Source organism: Melospiza georgiana, chromosome 16 (genome assembly GCF_028018845.1).
Source record: "Melospiza georgiana isolate bMelGeo1 chromosome 16, bMelGeo1.pri, whole genome shotgun sequence".
NCBI lineage: Eukaryota > Metazoa > Chordata > Aves > Passeriformes > Passerellidae > Melospiza > Melospiza georgiana.
This window is the reverse complement of record NC_080445.1, coordinates 2,438,699-2,456,648: the sequence shown is the minus strand read 5'-3', so window position 1 is coordinate 2,456,648 and position 17,950 is coordinate 2,438,699. Positions and strand designations below refer to the sequence as shown.

Genomic DNA, 17,950 nt, shown 5'->3' with positions numbered 1-17,950 from the left:
AAACAGCCACAGAAAGGCAAGTGTTCTGCAGCTGCCACCAAAAGCACAATCCTCTGAAATCTCCTGGCTTCAGATGACAAGCTCATCACCGAGGCAAGTCTCCAGCTTCTAGATATGACTGGTAAATTGCAAAATCATCCATTTACCTTTTATTAAATCCTCCTGTTTTAGCATGGTACCTCTCTAACTAGAATCCAGACAGCCCTCCCTGAATAAAATATCTGTGTGTGTACATGTCTGCTTTTCCCCACCAATCTGGATATATTGTTTGAGTTTATATATAAAAAACCTGCCATATTTTTAACGATGACAGCATGTTTAGTGATGCGTGGCATCGAAGCAGACAGTCCTTATTTCAGGCAGCAACATATGGAAGCAGAGACAAGCTGTGTACCTGAATCAGTGCTAGGACTTTATCCTGTACTATAGTGGGGGGGTTGTTCTTGGGTGAGATGATTTTCACCAGAACTCCATCGATGAAGTCACGGTTTGCCACCAAGACATGGAAGCGATGGCCACAGTTCTTCACACAGGTCTCCAACACCTACACACACAAAGAAACCCAACATTCATTGTTGGAGCAAAGCTTGATCACCCACACAGCACCTGATTTTTTAATTTATTTTAGATTTTTTGATGGGAGGGCGAGCAGATAGAGGGGAGATTACATTTATACTCTTACTACTCTTCTTCCCCAGTTTTGCCAAAAGACTTCTCTACACACGCATTCAGCTGTACCTCACCCACTGTTAACATATTGGGCATTTTTGTGATCCATCTTTCCTGTTTTCAAGGTAAAGAAATAGACAGTTTCTTTGTCTTCAAAGCAGAACTTTCCAGCCAGTGCAGCTGAAGAACAGCCAAGTACACAGCAGCACATCAGGAGCAGGTAAGACAGAGGACATCCTGTCACAGTGAGATATTATCGTGCTGTGCCACTCCACCATTTTCTATGTGCCTGGAACACAGCTGGACCCAGTTGCTCCGAGCTATAAGCCATGTTTTAGAGCTGGGAATTCAGGTGAATGATCTTCACTCATTCAAAACACTCCCCTGTGAATGCTCTGACAGGTTATACTTTGACACATTTTCCCCCTGCAACCTAGCTGGAGGCACCTTCCACTTGCCATTCAACTGCCATGGAAGAACAGCTGTTGATTTCTCTCTGAAGAACATGATTAGCATGGAGATAAATCCAACGCGTCACTTCTCCTTACAGCCATGCCTAATAACCACTGCGGCTCTGTACCCAGGAATCTGTAATTACTCTCCTCCTTCAGCCACTTTCATCAGCCATGATGACACAGGCTCATTCCTGATGGATTTTGCTCTTTCCTGCACAATGGATAATCTCATGGTTTGGACTTTGGTAATCTGTCAAAATGACAATCCAGGATAGGAAATGGCAAGAAGACAGAAAGTACGGTCACGCCTCGTCAGGGAGATGCAACAAGAGCTCTGTGAAAGAATCATGCAGATCACCTCCCCACAGCAGGATAACTCCATCTAGCTACTGCCAGAGCCAGCCCAGCACCCCACTCAGGAGGGCTGCACTACCCAGGAAAGCTCCAGCTAAAGCCATCAGCAGGAAAGGTCACTGCTAAATTATCCCACACCTTAGCAGTGCTGTCTGAATGCACAGAATATAATTTACACTTTATTGAGTGAAATTAGATCAGCATAAATTAATGCATTGTCTCCTACAGAGATTCATTCACAAGGGAAATTGTGCATCAGCTACTTATGAAGCTGAAAATATGGCAAGTTCATCATCCTCACTTGCAGATACGTCCACAGCTGCTGGCTTGGAGTGGAGGAATGGTTGGAGACAGGGAAATGAGAGTAGAAAGGAAAACCTCAAAGAGTAACAGACCCATTTGAGCCACTTTAACTCTCCTCAGTCAGTACTTGGGATGAATAAGAGCCACGAAAAGAAGCAGAAATCAATTGAGTTGGAAAACCACTATGCAAAGCTTCTAGCAGCTCTCCCCAAGGAAGTGAGGAGGCAATTGGAGAGAAGAAAAGGGCAGAGCAGTGGCTGTTAAAGGAAATAGTGTGTACATTCAAGAGAGTGCCAGGAAGAGGAAAATGACAAAAGGGTTCTGCCCTTTGAAGCATTCCAGCCTGCCCCCACTCACCGTCAGCGCCAGCATGACCTCTCTGTAATTTTTGTTTCCATTCAGCCTCTTCTTCAGCGCTCGAATGGCATCCTTGGGCCTGAAGGAGAAACACACCATTTTAACAGACAGCTCAGACAGGCTTTTCACATCCCATAAACGGTGGGAAAATGAATCCTTTGCCATTTCCAGCTGGACATAAGAATGTGGGTTAATTTCAGATCATCTGACTACAACCAAAGCAGGGTTATGGAGAAATATGTGAGGAGACAAGGTACCACAGAAATCAAGACTGGAGGAATGCTCCAAGTCTCCAAAAATTCAGGCTGTTGATTTGGCAGGGAAGACTGACAGCCAGTCTGACAAGTCCAGGGAATAAGAGCAGTGATCAGTTCTGCAGACTGCAAACAGCAAAGCTTTCTGGTGCTGCAGGTGTGTCAGAAAAGCTGTCTACACAAACAGCTGAAATTAAAGGCACTGCAAAGAGATACACCTGCTGAAAAACAAAGGTACCACCGTCTCCAAAAAGTTTTTCATGCCAGCCCTCCCAGGCAGAGACTGACTATAGAAAATATCACGGAATCATTTGGGTTGGAAAAGCCCTCTTAGATCATTGAGTCCAACCATCAACTCACTATCCTACATCCCAAAACGCCACATCCACGTGTATTTTGAATGCTTCCAGGAATGGTGGTTCCACCATTTCCCTGGGCAGCCTGACCACCCTTTCAGTGAAGAATTTTTTCCTAATACATCATCTAAATAAGTTGCTCTCCTGGCACAACTTGAGGCCATTTCCTCTCATCCTGAATCCTACAGGTATCCTCCATCATACAGTATTTTCTGAGAGCAGGAGAGGTCTAAGGAGCAGGAAAACCAAGCAAACTGCATTGAAACCATGAGCATCTGTCTCCAGCCTCACTGCACCTCCTCACATGCTGAGTACAACCAGAGGAAGATTGTGTTCAGGGACCTTTCCAAGTCTCCTGAAATGGCACATACCCTTCTTCTGTCTCGTTGATAATGTCACAGATCTCCATGTTAAGTGTCCAGTCTTCACTCTGCAAAGAGCCATCTGTGGCCTTTTCTGTAAAGTAAAGAAAAATACATCTTTTCACATCTTCCTGATTAGGTCTATACCTCAATCCATCTTCAGTTACTCTGAGCTGAAACTACTCGGTAACAGACAGAAAAAAACTAATCCCTGCTGACAGTAAACAATGTCAATCCTTCCATCCTGGTTTTAGGGATCAGCATAGAGGTTTCCAGACAGAATCAATTATCCCTCCAGCCCACATAGATGGGCTGTTTTTCAAAGACTCCTGAATTCCTGGGAGAGTAGGAAAATGTCAGCTAATTCCAATTTAAACTCTTCAGATGCTGCATTGCTGGCAAGTTATGAGCTAGGAAAATATCCCCCCAAACCAGCATGACCTCCTCCCTGTTTCAGCAGATAATACCTCCACAGGAATTGAGGGAGGAAAAATACCAACCTGGCGACAGAATTCAAGGAATTTCAGCATGAACAGACCCACCAGAACATGAAAACATTTAGCACATAACAGTACAGGTCATGATATCATGACATCTGTCCCATGCTATGTCCCTCTCCATGCTGGGGCTCTGTACACACCTCTCAATCTCTGCCTTCCTCCCAGACCTTCCCTCACTATTTTTGTGGCAGGTTAAGTCACTCTGGCATCACTCAATTCCCAGGGAAGGATGACCTATAGCACTGTGACAGTGGCAGATGCCAACTGCTGGCAGTTTAATTTATAGGTGTCTGCAGAAGTAGCATAACCATAACTTGTAGTAATCAGTTGACAAGAACTATTTCCTCCTTGGGATTTCCTCCTAAATCAATATAGTTCTGTCTAGCAGTGCCTGGAACATCCCTGGAATTTTTCACACTCCTTACTTGCAGTATTCAAATCCTATCTGCTACCCACACTCAGCAATGATGTCAAGTTGAACATAAAAGCCTGTCAGTAGAAAGATCTAAAAAGGGGACCTTTGAGCCAAGCATGACCTTCTCTAAATTACTCTGGGTGTTCCTACAGATCCCTGGCATCCAATGCTGGAAGGCAAACAGGGTAAGCAAATCCACTTTTAAACATTTCAAAGCAGAAACAAAACCACAGGCACCATCCTCTCCAACTCTCCTTCTGTCTCCATGTAACCCCAATCTGTACCCCAGGACAGGGTAGATTTTGTTTGGAAAGACCAGGCTCCAAGGACTTCACACTTCTCTTTTTGTTTACCAACAGTGTTGCTTCCTATTAATATTTCCATCACTGTGACTGAGGATACAGATGCCCACAGGCCATAATTATGAGACATTGTTTGGAGAAAAACTGTGCCTGGGTAATTCAAATTTCAGTGACTTGTCTACCCCAAAATCATGGTTAAAGGAGCTCCACCAAGGACAGCAATTACAGAAGTTTGAGACAAACCAGACAGCTATGCAAAACCCCAGAAGGGAGAGCTGAGCAGAAGGGAGAGGACACCATGGAAAAGGAGATTATGGAACAGGAAAATATTTGTTACAGACCTCACTTCTCATTCTGAGAAGCAGCACTGCAGTGTCTCATTGGGGAGGGAATTGAGGCAGAAAATCTCCCAGCTGGATCCTTTTCAGCCATCACCACCTCACGGTAAAATTCACTTTGGTCAATGAAAATTCTTTATGCTTGAGAGATGCACAGCTTCCATAATGTCCAATAAATACTGGACAGTTTACTGAGCATTTTTAATTTACTGCATTTACAGTGCAGGCAGAGCTGTTTAATGTTTTCTAGGATACAGGAATTTATCTTTGTGCAAAGCTACTTGTAAGAATCACTTGTTAGTTGCTTTGTGCTCTTACAGCCGACATAAGGTTTTATTGCTACAGAATGTGATCTGCCTTCACCTCCATATAATCCTTATCAGTTAAGAAAACATTTTATGCAACATTAGAAAAAAACCCTTAACATTCAGAGATAAAAATAAAAAACATCACTACATCTGATCTGCTAGAGAAGGTGATCCCCAGAGCTGCAGAGGATTTACAAGCCAAATGTTCCAAAATAAGAGATTGTGCCTTAAATAGAGAGTTTTCCCTAAGCTGGGCACATCATTTGTTTCCTTAATCTTAAACTACATTAAGAAATTTGTGTGTTCTTGACAGTATTTGGCATCAGGCAGCAACTTAGCAATGTTCAGCCTCTCTGGTCTGCTATAATCACTTTTATTTATGATTTTGGGAAATGCTGATGCTGCACAAAGTTGTTCTGGCATCCAATTCACTCGCTGGTCATGTAAAACCCATGGAATTAAGGTTTATTTTGACAAAATGTGGATATGGCATCACTCCATAGGTAAAAAAAGTGATATTTTGAAGATAGCAGAGTGAAAAGATGCTGCTGCAGCATTGTACAGAAGCTGGCACCAGAATGTTCATCTGTGGTCCCTGATAACCTTGGTCATATTCCCTTTTTGAGATATTCCAGGAAAAACAAAATCCCCTTTCTCCCAAAAAACTTGGTTACTACCTTTTTATTTTTGCATTTCTGCATACATAGCTGAGACTGTGTGGGTTTAAGACATAACAGTTGCCTTCTTGAGAAATAGTTCTTTTCCCCTTGGGTAATTTTTAATTCGAGTAAGAGTCAGAAGCTAATTTTAGTCTCTTCTTCAGCAACAGAGAGCACACGAGCACTTGTCATCTGGAGTTGTGTGTCCTTTGTAGGGTGTGTGACCCAGATTTGCTGCTGCAGAGCTCTCTCAGCTGTACAAAGGAGTTCACTGGCTGCAGAGAAGGTTTGGGTGGGATTTGCCTGAAGAGCTGCATTGTGCTGCGACGAATTGAAAGCCTGCAGAGCTCTTCTAGAACCAAAACACAGCAGGTTGTAATTCTGGATTTCCAGTGAAACAGCTCTGCCTGCACTCAGCTGTAGGAGAATCCCTACCCAACACATCCAAAATGCAGGAAATTAAAAATGCTCAATAACCTGACCACTATTTCATGGACACTTTGGAAGGCTCCTCCTCTAATAGCACCCAGATATGACTGACAAGATTAATCAGATTTTGGAAACTAACACAGAAGGAATGGCACACAAATCATGCAAATCCCTTTTGAAAGAGGAATCAGTTCCTCAACCCCTTCCACACCCATTAAAAGGCACCGGTTCATTCACACATGAACTCTGGAATGTGACCAAAGGACTCCAGGGTGCAGTAAGAAATGTTAAGAGGGAGGGTGATGAGGAGGAGTTTGCCTTAAACTATAACACAAACTCTTCAGTTCAGTTGCATCACAGAAGGGCTGGCAGCTCCCAGCCTGGTGCCAAGGGCTCCCTGCACAGCTCCTGCCTCAGGAGCAGCTCTGATGAGCACTGGGATAATGCTGGGTTTGTGTCTCACACAGAGACATGATACCACCAGTGAGATTATCAGAAAGTCTCTCTCTGAAACAAGATGCTATCGGTTCCCACCACGTGTCCCAAATTAAAGCATAAATGTTCTGGTGGGATGAAAGACAATCTGGCACTCCATGCCTGACACACAGCAGACCTTGGGCACTGCATATGCACACACAGCATCAGCTTATCTGCAGTCTGTGAGGAAAAGGAGAAAAAATGGTGCTATTTTTTTCATTCACACCTTCCCTCTGAGATCCAACTCTTGTGGCCGCATTTCCACGCTCTGCCAAACGGCAATATCAGCATTTCCCTGCTCACACTGAAATCCTGTATAATTTACAGCACCCAGAGGGTTCAACAGTGTAAAGTTCCCAGTACAAACAGTCTCAGAGCACACACCCCCAGCCAAGCCTCTGCCCAAACACCCTGCTCCGACCTGAGATGTCACCACAAGGAAACCAGGTCAGAAATTCCTGTACAATCACCATGTAATAAACAGGTTACACAGGGCAGGGCAGGGCAGCAATTAGCTTCTAAATGCAGGAAGAAATCAGAAGAACTTTTAACACTCATCCTGAAATCAAGGCAAAAGCAACCTCACAAACACCAACACTGGTTATCCTGAAGAAGCTCCTCTCTGCTCTCTTCAATCCACACTACTGCTCCATGTGCATATTTGTACAGCTGAGATTGGAATTCTGACTGCTGGAAGCACTGAGAGCAGCTATTCCAGCCTGAATGATGACAGGAACAGGGTAAAAACCTCTCCAAAAGTCCATCTATAAGTACCAGTAAGTCTTTATGGTGCTGTAGAATGGTCTTGGGAGAAAAGGCAAAAGGGAAAGTTAAATGTGGCACTTGCTAGAAATAACATTAAATGGAAACAGCACAACTGCAGTTTTCTGTCTGAATATCAGAATCTCATGAATGAACAGATCTTTGTGTTCAGAGAACTCACAGTTTTCTCTCTTGGGTCTTCTCCAGATGTTGCTTCAGAGACTCTCAATTCATACATTTGGGGTGAACTACACACACAAAATCACCTTCTATTTATGCAAGAAACATGCAGACCAGTGCATTGTATTAGAGAGATCCAAAACCAAGGAAGCTCCAAGTCCAAACTTCTCCCCTTCCCTCCAACAGTGTTTGGTGTTCAAATAGCACAAAACATCTTAGGGTTTGTGGCTGTTTTTTCTTTTTTGCTTGCAAGTTCATAAGATTGCACATCTTAGATCTTTGTCTTGTCTCTTAACAGTCCACCTGCCTACCAGCTGTGCTCCACCACTGAAATTAGCAAATCAAACAGCCAGATATGTTATATTTCACTCTGCATAATAAGGATCAGAAGGAGCCACAGTGCCAGCAGGTTTTTGCTTCCATCCTGCTGGTTCCCCTCCCTTCAATGCAGTGTTGCTCTCTCAGAAGTGAGGGGCATCTGCTGAGGGCAAAAGCAAAATGCTTCTACAGACTGGGCTTCCAGGAAAAAGCAAGAGTTTTGCAGGGCAATGCAAACCAGACAGGATTGCTCAAATGAATGGGACAATGACATCTCTGAGCTGTAGCCTATAGTTTTACACTTTAAAGCACCATTACATTTTGTGGCTGCAGTTGTCTCTCTTGGATTCAATCATCAATGACCCCCACAGCACCTTCAATAAGATCCAGGGAAAAACCATACAGAGGCCATGGAAACACATTTCAGCTGTCCAAGCAAAATGAAGATAAGACCAAAGACCCCCAGCACTCAAAAACCTGCTGAGTTCAAGGCATTTCACTTGGGAGACAGAGACACACTCAAATAACACACTTGGATACTCCTGGACCCAACACTCTATTCTTGTTTCTCTGTATTTGCTTTTAAAAAGACAGTCACGGCCACTTAGACATTATGGTAACCAACAGGAGGATTGTTCCTTTTTATCAAAACGCTCCTATTAAAATATAAATGTGACTCATTCAAAATTCAAGATCAAAACTCAACTCTGGAGTGACTTACTCACAAAACCCTGCCAGCTTCTTTGTTAGAGCGCACAGCTCCAAGAGCATTTTTCAATTAGCCACCTCACTGCTCCAAGTCCTTTTTCTACATTCCTTATTTCACACTGCTCTGAAAATGCTGAGCTTCACACTTCCAAGGAAAAAGGCAGTCAGCTAGAACAAACGGGCTCAATCTGAACGGCAAAGCACTACAGAAAACGTGATTTGGGTTGGACTGCTGCAGCACCGGCCACCACTTGTCATGACCACTGTGATTTTGCACTTGGTTTTTAGCTATGCTCACACTAAAACTCTTTGGGATCAAATAATTTATCTTCCGTTCATTGTTTTGCCAAAGTTTCTGGTGCTGAATAAATGAATAGTTGGTAATGGCTGCAGAGTCTATGTTAAAATAAAATAAAGAGACTCTGTGGACAGGCACACGTGCAATCCTAAAGAGTATTTAGCTCGAGTGCTGTTGGAAGGCACAGCAGTAAACTGGGAACTGTCATTTTCTCCAATTAACTTTTAGGTTTTCTTCTTTTTGAAGGTGTCACCCAAATGCCAAACTTCCTCCAACCTGCTTTCCAGATCACACATACCTGCAATCATGAATATATAGCACATAATTACTGTGCCTTTTTAAGGACCTCATGGTACTCACAGTCATGCTACAACATTCTCGTGATTTAGATATGCTGCAGAGAAAAACATCACCCACAAATTCAGCCTCTCAGGTGCAGGAAACTGCAGGTGATTAACTGAGCATAGCTGCACTGCAGGGTCAGAAGCAGAGCAAGGTGAATGGATTAATATATATTAAACAAATATTAACATCTGTACAACAAAGATGACTTTTCTTTCATACTCAGATCAGAGCCTCACCTGAACAAAAAGAAAACCAAAACAGAAAGCCTTATAATAATATGAGAGCAGGCAAGGGAACATATCAGCATGGCTCACTTAGTTTATCTCATCTCAAAGGTCATGATACATTTGCAGGGTGTAAAACCAGTCGGACCTTCCCATCTGCAATTGTATTGCACAAGAAAGGCCTGGCAGGACAACTGGTCCAGGCAGCTTCTGTGCTCAGATGTCTCTCATCTCAGGCATAAATGGTAGTTTAGTCACAGCCCTTAAAAGCATTTGGAAGCTGGATCCCAAGCAGAACGGTGTGTTTCTATACAATAAAGACTTTTGTTATGAATCTTCTCCCTGAAGTTCCCCCATCAGCAGAAATTGTTGCTGCTGACAGCAAACTCCACTGAATGACATGTGTATGTGAGCTGCTCTCTTCCAAAACAGATGGCAGAGAGACACTACTGCTTCTTTAAAACACAGTGAAATCCATCTGACTTCTCCATTCCACACAGCTTCACAAACAAAGCACAGAAAGCCACCTTCCTCCCATGCCCTGGCACTCATCAGAGCTCACATGTTGACCCATGTACTGTAAATAGCCGTCCTTCACAGCGAGGTCATACACAAGCAGCTCCCAGCTCATCGAGCCATTTGCATGATTCAGAGGCACTTTTCCCCAAAATTCAGCCTTCACTGCACGTTTCCTCATCTCTTTGAGCAGTGACCTTGGGTAGATTCCCACCTCGCTGCCAACCCACGATTTTCAGATGATGGTGCTGCTTTCTGATTGACAAACAGGGCCCTGCTCGCGTCAGGAATCGATACATCCAAGCCTTCAATCAGAAATGTCAGAGCAGTTTTCAAATCTGCACCCTGTATTAATGGATTTGAATGGATTTGAATGGGGATGTTTGATTTACAGTAGGGGAGCAACAAATCAATGCTCCTTTATGACATGTCACATCTCGTGACAGTGTCCCCTGTCCCGCTGTGTCCGGGGGATGATGACTTGCCTCTTCACAGACATCTGTGATCTATTAGGCAACACTTCCAGCAGTTTAATATCATCCCACTCCGAGTGTCCATCTTTCTTCTCGGGATGAGAGGCATGAAAGCATAAATTAAAATCTCCAGGGTGATGAAATGGTCTCCTTCAGATTTGCCTTTTCTAAATTTAACTGCGATGTGTCCGTACGATTCTGTGTGGGAGAATTTATCAGCACAGTGTGGTTTTAGCAGGTCAGTGCATCAGGATGGGTACCCAAATCTCCTCTTCCTCTGAACACTGTCCAGCAGCCAGTGTTTCATAGCATTTCATCAACATTTAGTTATTTCCATAGCTAGAACTTAGATTGTAGCACACCACTTGCCAAAGTTTTCACCCTGTTTTAGTTTCTGGAATTTGGATGGTTGGAGGGGCTACCTCATTCCTTAACTTGGGCTACCAGTTCCTTAACTGGGAATCTCAGGTATTAAAACACTGACATATTGGATTAATAACATCTGTTGATTAACACTAGAAATACCAGATTTTTAATAGTTTTGGCTCTCTGAAAAACCTCAAAAACAAACAAAGAAGCTGAAAAAATCATCATTTTCCAAACACCCATTAGTAGCTGAGAATTACTCATATACACAATCCCAATAATCCAAAACCAGTGACTATATTAATTTTTCCTAATGCCAAAAAAATCAGCTGCTAAAAAAAAAGAGCAGACTCCATTCATTTTATCAGCTTTAACTTATGGATCTCAGAGAAAGCAGGAAAAGCAGGCAGAGAGGTATCACAGTTCCATATCCCAGCAGCACAACGTGCTGTAATCACCATCAAGAGTAAGGAGGTGTCCTGATCTGTGACTATCTGCTCCATTCAGGACTTCAACAGCATCCAGTAATTACAGGTGAGCCCAAAAAAATGACTTTATGAAAAGTTATGGATGATCAGTGTGGCAGTGAGCTATATTTGAAATCTATCAGCTCTTGATGGCCAATTTTGTACTACATGAGTAAAGCAAGTTCTAATAACTCACTTGGGACTTCACTCCAGTACTTACAAGCTACGTGCTTTTCATATTCATAAAACAAAACTAATTGCCTTTCATGGATGAAATGTTCTAAGAATTTTTAATCCATGTCAGCTGCAAACTTTAAAAATCCATCCCCATATATTTCAAAATCCCCCTCCCACCTGCTCACTTGTAACATGTTTGCTGCAAACAAAATATGAGGCAGAAAGATTCATCACGCTCCTACATTAGAACTATTTGTATTATTTTTTACAGGTTACTCCTAAAATCAGTTGCCCACATTTTCACATGCTTAAAATAAAATGAAAATACTATTGAGGAGGAAAAAAAGGCAAAATCTCCATTTCTACAAGAAGTCAGTTACAAGAACAGGTTTAGTCCTTTGCTGCAGCATGCTACATGGGATTTTTAAGCAAGTGTTCACACGTGGTAATTAAAATGTGTTACAAGTGAAATGAAACAACTCCTGCAGTAACTGTTCCACGTGAATGTTCCCACCCCCAGCTCTGCTACAACCAGGAAGGTGAGAGCTGCATCCTCTGGAAAACCCCAATTATCCCACACGTAGAGTGAGCCCGACAGAGGAGTCTGCAGCTTTGCAGAGTTGATGGGTTGTGTTTTCTAGTGTGAAGGCTTCAGTTTGTATTTCAATTTTTCAGCCTTCCCTTGCACTGCTCTACAGAACAATAGCAGGCCTGTGAAAGGGGCAAAAGCTCCAACCCCATCCCAATTCTCCAAAATCTCCACAGCTCGAGGATCAGCATCTGGAATTTCTGGAATACTTTAAGTGTTTTCACCATGGGAGGAGGGAAGAGCTGGCTCCTCTTCCACCAGGTGACAGGAATTACTTTTGCCATGCTGTGGCCACTGGAAGGCTCCATGGCAGCTGCCCATTCTGCTTGCTGTGCCTGCAGAAGCTTAGCAGATAAACACTCCCAAGCAATCTCCTCAGGAAACCCGAGTGCAAATCAGGCAACGGCAATAACAAGACACGTATGTGCAATCCCATCTTGGGGGCTGAGAAATGTGGATTTCTTGGTCTCTAATAACCCTACTAAAAATTCTGTTCCATTTTTACAGCCCTGCTTTCTCATGTGCCACTGCTGTAGATAAGCCTGAAAAAGACTGATAAATAGAAAATGTAAATACCAGAAGTTTAGGTCAAGTATGCAAATGCCTATTTCTGAGACTGTCATTTTAATTTTCCCTTAAGTCCCCATTCACCAACTTGTGCTATCTAGGCACACAACTTTGTAAATTCTTCAGGTCAGGAGCTGTCCCAATCCATTTCATGTTCTACTGCAATTGCCTCTACTACATCACACCATTAGTGTGGCAAAATTAATAAAAATGCAAATGTATCAGGGGACTGCAGCATAATTTTGGAAAATAACTCCACTGGTTTAACTGTTTTGGACAGTTAAAATTCTAACTAGAACACAAATTTTGAGCAAGGCTTACAATCATTTTGGCTTATTTAACACATGCAGCAGGGAAGCAAACCCCAGCAATGAAACAGCTGATCTGGTGCAGGGTATGGATGGGAGGGTAACCTTCCCAATGGGAACACATGCAATATTTTGGAACTGCAGAGAACCAGCTCCTCCTGCTTGGGAAAGCCATCAGCAGCCTGCCCTGTCCACTGTGACCAGCTCTGGCCAAGATCAGCCTCTCCTGGGCTTCCCCTCCTGTTTCTGGGTGAATTCTGCACTTCCTTTGGGTTTAATGCTCATGCACACTGTGCACATCCTTCCCCTGAGCCCAGCAGCAGCTCCCTAAGCAACCAACAACAGAGTAATGCTGCCTCTAATGAAAGGAGCCTTTGGAGGTGCAAAGGCTGAGCCTGGCTGTCCCAGCTCCCTCCTGGGGATCACCACAGCCAGGAGATGATTCTGCATCCAAACTGAGCTTTGCTTTAAGGAATGCCACACGTGAAATACCTCATTACCCACAGCAAGACTCCAGGCCAATACCCATTAAGGAACCTGGTAGGAAAAAGGGGATTTTCTACTCGTTGGCTATGCCAAGTCATTGGCAGGGATGGGGATTTAAAAGGCAGTTTTAATTATAGTAGGTAAAACCCACAGATGATCAAGCTGCAGTGTCAGAAAACCATCAGAACTGAACACTGACCCATTTGGGTTGTTTGCTGAACTTTAATCACTTTCCAAGTCTGACAGCTGCTCAAACTTAATTGCTCATTACACTTGTAAATAAAAACTGATCTCACTCTCTGATTAGCCAACCATCTTATAGTTGCCATAACAACTCCTTGTCTAATAAGTGATTTCAGATTTACCATTATTTGTACTAGCAGAAAATTTCACAAAGGTCTGAGTTCGCTCTTTTCAGCAAAATACCCTTCTAATTAAAACCACAGAAAATCAGTAGAGAAAGGGCAGCTCAAAGATAATGAAAAAAAAAAAAAAGATATTTACTACAACAGCTTAAAGTGAGCTCAGGATAACACAAACCCAAATACATCCAGCCCAACATCTACATCCCACTATCAATCTTATTATCATACCTATATCCCATAACAACTGCTCAGGAAAATACCAAACAAAATTCAGGAATTAACTCAGGTCACAGTGTGGAGATGGATTTCAAAACTCACTCCAGATGAAATATTCCAATAAAATTTGCATATTTTCTCTCCTAATCCTTAAATTAGGAACCGATTAAGTGGGGAAATTCCTTAACACTCTGTTAACTGATCAGAGAGCTTTTTGGTGAAAACTGAGGAGTTAAGATCCTCAGCAACTTATGTAAAAGAGGGGAAAGTGTTGAGCCCAACAGATTGCAGTCAACAAGGTTTTGGAGGAAAAGCTACTGGATCATCTCAGTCAAAACCTTAGGCAGGACTTCTTGGACAAAACTTCTCCATTATTTACTAATTAAAGCCCTGCAGATGTTCTTAAAAAACTTATCTCTACTTCAGTAAGTATTTGGTCACCAAACTTAAGTAAAATGCTTCTATTTAATACACAGATGTATTTATTAGTCTCAGAAGACAAAGCTATGAAATATCTCTCACCTGTAGGCTCAGAACGTCATAAAACTTTCCAAAATTTGCTGGCAAAGCTGCTGAAGCTTGCAATTTATTTAATATGCTCAAGGTAGCCTTTTGTGTTTATGGGCAAAGAAAGGCAAGGTAAAATAAATGCAGAAAGCTGTAATTGAGAGAAAATAAAAGTTAAAAAAAAAAAGGTCAGGAAATACCAGATTTTAAAAGGGACTTTCTGCATTTATTAAGGTAGGCAAAAAATGGGAAAATTTTTTTGTTATTTGGGTCAAATAGGAAACCAGACATATTTCTTGCAGTAAAAAAAATAAAGAGGATGCAACATGTTCAAGTTAACATCTTCAACATTCCTGACCACATTTGGGATGCAATGAAGTCTTTCCTGCCTGAAGAACACAAAACCAATGCTCTGAAAAATTCTTGGTATTCAAACACAGTTTAAACAGCTTACAACACAAATCTGTGCCTTCACTTTGTGTATGTCTTCTTTGATCTGAATCTGAAAAAATAATTTCTTCCCAAAGTAATTTAACCCAGAAGGTTTCTGAGGACCAGCTGGGGAACAGGCTGCCTGACTCTCAAGGAATAAGCAGGCTACAAGGTAAACAACTTTTTCAACAGGTTTCTTCTGAGTATCTCCTCATTTCTGAGTCTCCTGATGCTCCCTGAGACCACACTGAGCTGCCAAATGCTGTGAACCAAGAGATACAGGAGCATGGGTAAATAGTCCATACACAGCCCTGCCAGGAACTGCTCAAACACAGACAGGGCATGGATTTTTTTCATCCTTAATCCTTGATTTTGAAATTAGTTACTGCACTGTAGAGCCCACCTTATAATCCTGGCAGGTAGGGAACAACTGTGGAGTGTATATTTAAATTTAAAGGCAACGCTGCCAGTAATGCACTGGCTGGATTTATTTGCATCTCCCCTTCCCAAGCAGTGGGAAATGTTACCTACAGCTGGAAGATCTGACTCCCTGGGTTGGATAAAAACATGAAAGGAGCTGCTCCTAAGGGAAGAGAGACCCAGCTCTAGCAAAGCTTCCAGACCAGTATCTTTTGTGCTGAAGAATCATCAATTTTCAAAGAGCCTTTTGCCGCTGGCAGTAACTGAAATGATGGGGCAGAACCACCAACAGAACACACAAATACAGAAGATAAGGCTTATCTATCCTTGGGAGGATTTTTATGCTCAGCAACAAGTTTCTTTTACATAGAAAACTAGGAATTCCATAGGCAGATGTAAATGAGAAGAAGGAAATCTGGTTCTGGATGATCTGTGCTGTGTTTCACAGGCTTTTTGGGTCATTTCCTCACTTCTCAGGGCTCCCAAAATGTCCTTTCTCCCTGTGCTCTTCAAACATTGATGCTCTTATCACCTACCCATTGTACAGATTTTAAACCCAACAAAGAGGATGAAATTACTTTTTGCCAAGCAGGAAACTCCAGATGAGGCAGGAGGTTGCCAGGCCAGCCCTGCAGGTATCAGGCAGCACCTTCCTGATGGAAGGACCATCTCACCAAAACTTCTGCAAGAGCTGCTGTTGTGTCTCCACTGATCACTGACACTGAGAATACCACAAATGCCTTCAACACCTTCAAAAATTGTTCATTAAAAACTCAGCATAGTTTATGAAATCACAGGAAGGTCTGCCTACCTTAAAGCTGTTCCTCACTAAGGAAAACACAGAGTATTTTTATGGGGGAAAATTGTTTTGGGTGGAATATTACATCAGCTGGAAGGGTTTGTGGGGATTTTCTGTGGGTTTTAGGCAAGCATATTTTAAATATGCAGTTTAAAAAATCTGCTGAGTTCATGAAGAGAGCAGTACCAAACTGGGAACAAGCTGTCCTCACTCTCATATATAGATGGCTATTAGAAGCATATGGAATATACATTTAAGTGTACCAGGCTGAAAGAGATAAAACAGCATTACCCAAAAATACATGTTATAATACCTTCATGAACTACAATCTGCTTTTGTGCCTATAAAATAAATCCAGTCTTAGTAACCCAGTATTAAATGGCATTATACTAATTAGCCAGCCTCACACGTGTATGTAGTTTCTCCAAGTTGCCAGACTCATGACTCAGTATTTATTTGCTCCTTTAAAGAGCAAAGATATCCACTTTCCTATTTCATGGAGATTTTCCTTACAACATAATCCATTGTCATGAAGTGAAAGCAGATCCAAATAATCTTATAAAACTAAAAGCACTTTATCAGGCTCTTTTTGCATGACAAGCACAATTCTGAATGAGCAGTGAGGGGCTGGATTTCTAAAAACTGACCAGGAGTGCCTAGAAAAGTGCTTCAGCTCTGAGGAGAGAACTTCTTGTGCCCTTTTCACTGCAGGCAAAGGCAAAGTTCATCTTTTTGATACAGCAAGAAAGTTACTGCCACCTTGTATGGAGAAAAGCCTCCCTTAGAATAAGGGACAATGGTTGTGGGTAAATGCAAAGGAATTTTTATTTCATTATAAGGCAATGAATGATGAGGGAGAAGATTCAGAGCCCAACAGCACACTGCAAAAATGATATTTTACGTGGACCACATCCTAGGATTGTAGTGTACACCTTAAACACTGATTTCTACCATTGGGGAAAGGCTTATCTATTAAAAAAATATTTCACAGCACAGCAAAGTAGTAAGTTTACTCTGAAGTGAACTTAGGGAAATTGTGGACAAGAAAGCCTGGATTAATGCCTCCCACAGGACTACCAAGGGCTGCTGGCTCTAATGCATTTCTCTGCTCCTACATGTAGTCATCAACTCATTTATTTAGGAACTATTTTTATTCTAAAAAAAATCATAAAAATCTTAGAGATATAAGAAACCTGAAGAAAAGGCTCAAGTGCTTCTTATGGAAGGGAAAATAAAAGGTGTTTTAAACCCCTTGAAGCACTTTCCCATTAAAAAGGAAAAAAATAAAAGAAAAAAAAAAGGGAGGGGGGGAACAAAACAGCAGCTCTGAAAACAGCCTGTATCCACCATATATATTACCAATTTAACAGCCTTGAATGGAAACTGCAAGTGCTTTGATAAAAATCAATTGAAAAGCTGTCTGCCCCACTGTTGCTTCAATAAAGTGCCTCTGTATCTTTTGCTGAAACCTTGTTTTTGTAGCCTCCTTAAATCACCACACTGTTTCTCCTCCAAAAACACACTCCAAGTGCCCAGACCAGCACTGTGCATTGAAACTTCCCTTCTGCTGCTAGCAGGGATCAGGGTGCAAACCAGCACTCCCAGCACACAGGACAGCTTCATTTCTACATTGTTAAACGCAGAAATTATTCTTCATCACTTCATTGTTAAAAATTAACTTTCAAGTCTCGCTGCTCCTCATTCAGGTGCTGAACTTCACTCCCCGAGGCCTCTGGCTCTGGCTCAGGCAGATCTGGGGCAGCAGTGAGGAGAGCTGAGCTCAGCAGCACACACAGCCCTGACCAGAGCCTGACCAAAACTGACCCTGTCCAGCACCCTGTGAGGAGCCATTTCACACCTCAGTGCCCCAGCTCAGCCCCCTGCACCTG

At 42.4% G+C, this 17,950-nt stretch overlaps 1 protein-coding gene across 2 annotated transcripts in view; it reads right to left on the bottom strand.

The window, feature by feature from the left end:
• Positions 1–17,950, bottom strand: part of TOM1L2 (target of myb1 like 2 membrane trafficking protein) — a 56,402-nt gene that overhangs the window by 34,515 nt on the left and 3,937 nt on the right. For both annotated transcript variants that reach the window (XM_058035157.1, XM_058035158.1), the window contains exons 2-4: positions 3,120–3,204; positions 2,139–2,217; positions 395–544 (exon numbers count right to left, since the gene is read on the bottom strand). In XM_058035157.1, coding sequence (XP_057891140.1) covers positions 395–544; positions 2,139–2,217; positions 3,120–3,204 — 314 coding nt within the window. The remainder of the gene's footprint in view (positions 1–394; positions 545–2,138; positions 2,218–3,119; positions 3,205–17,950) is intronic.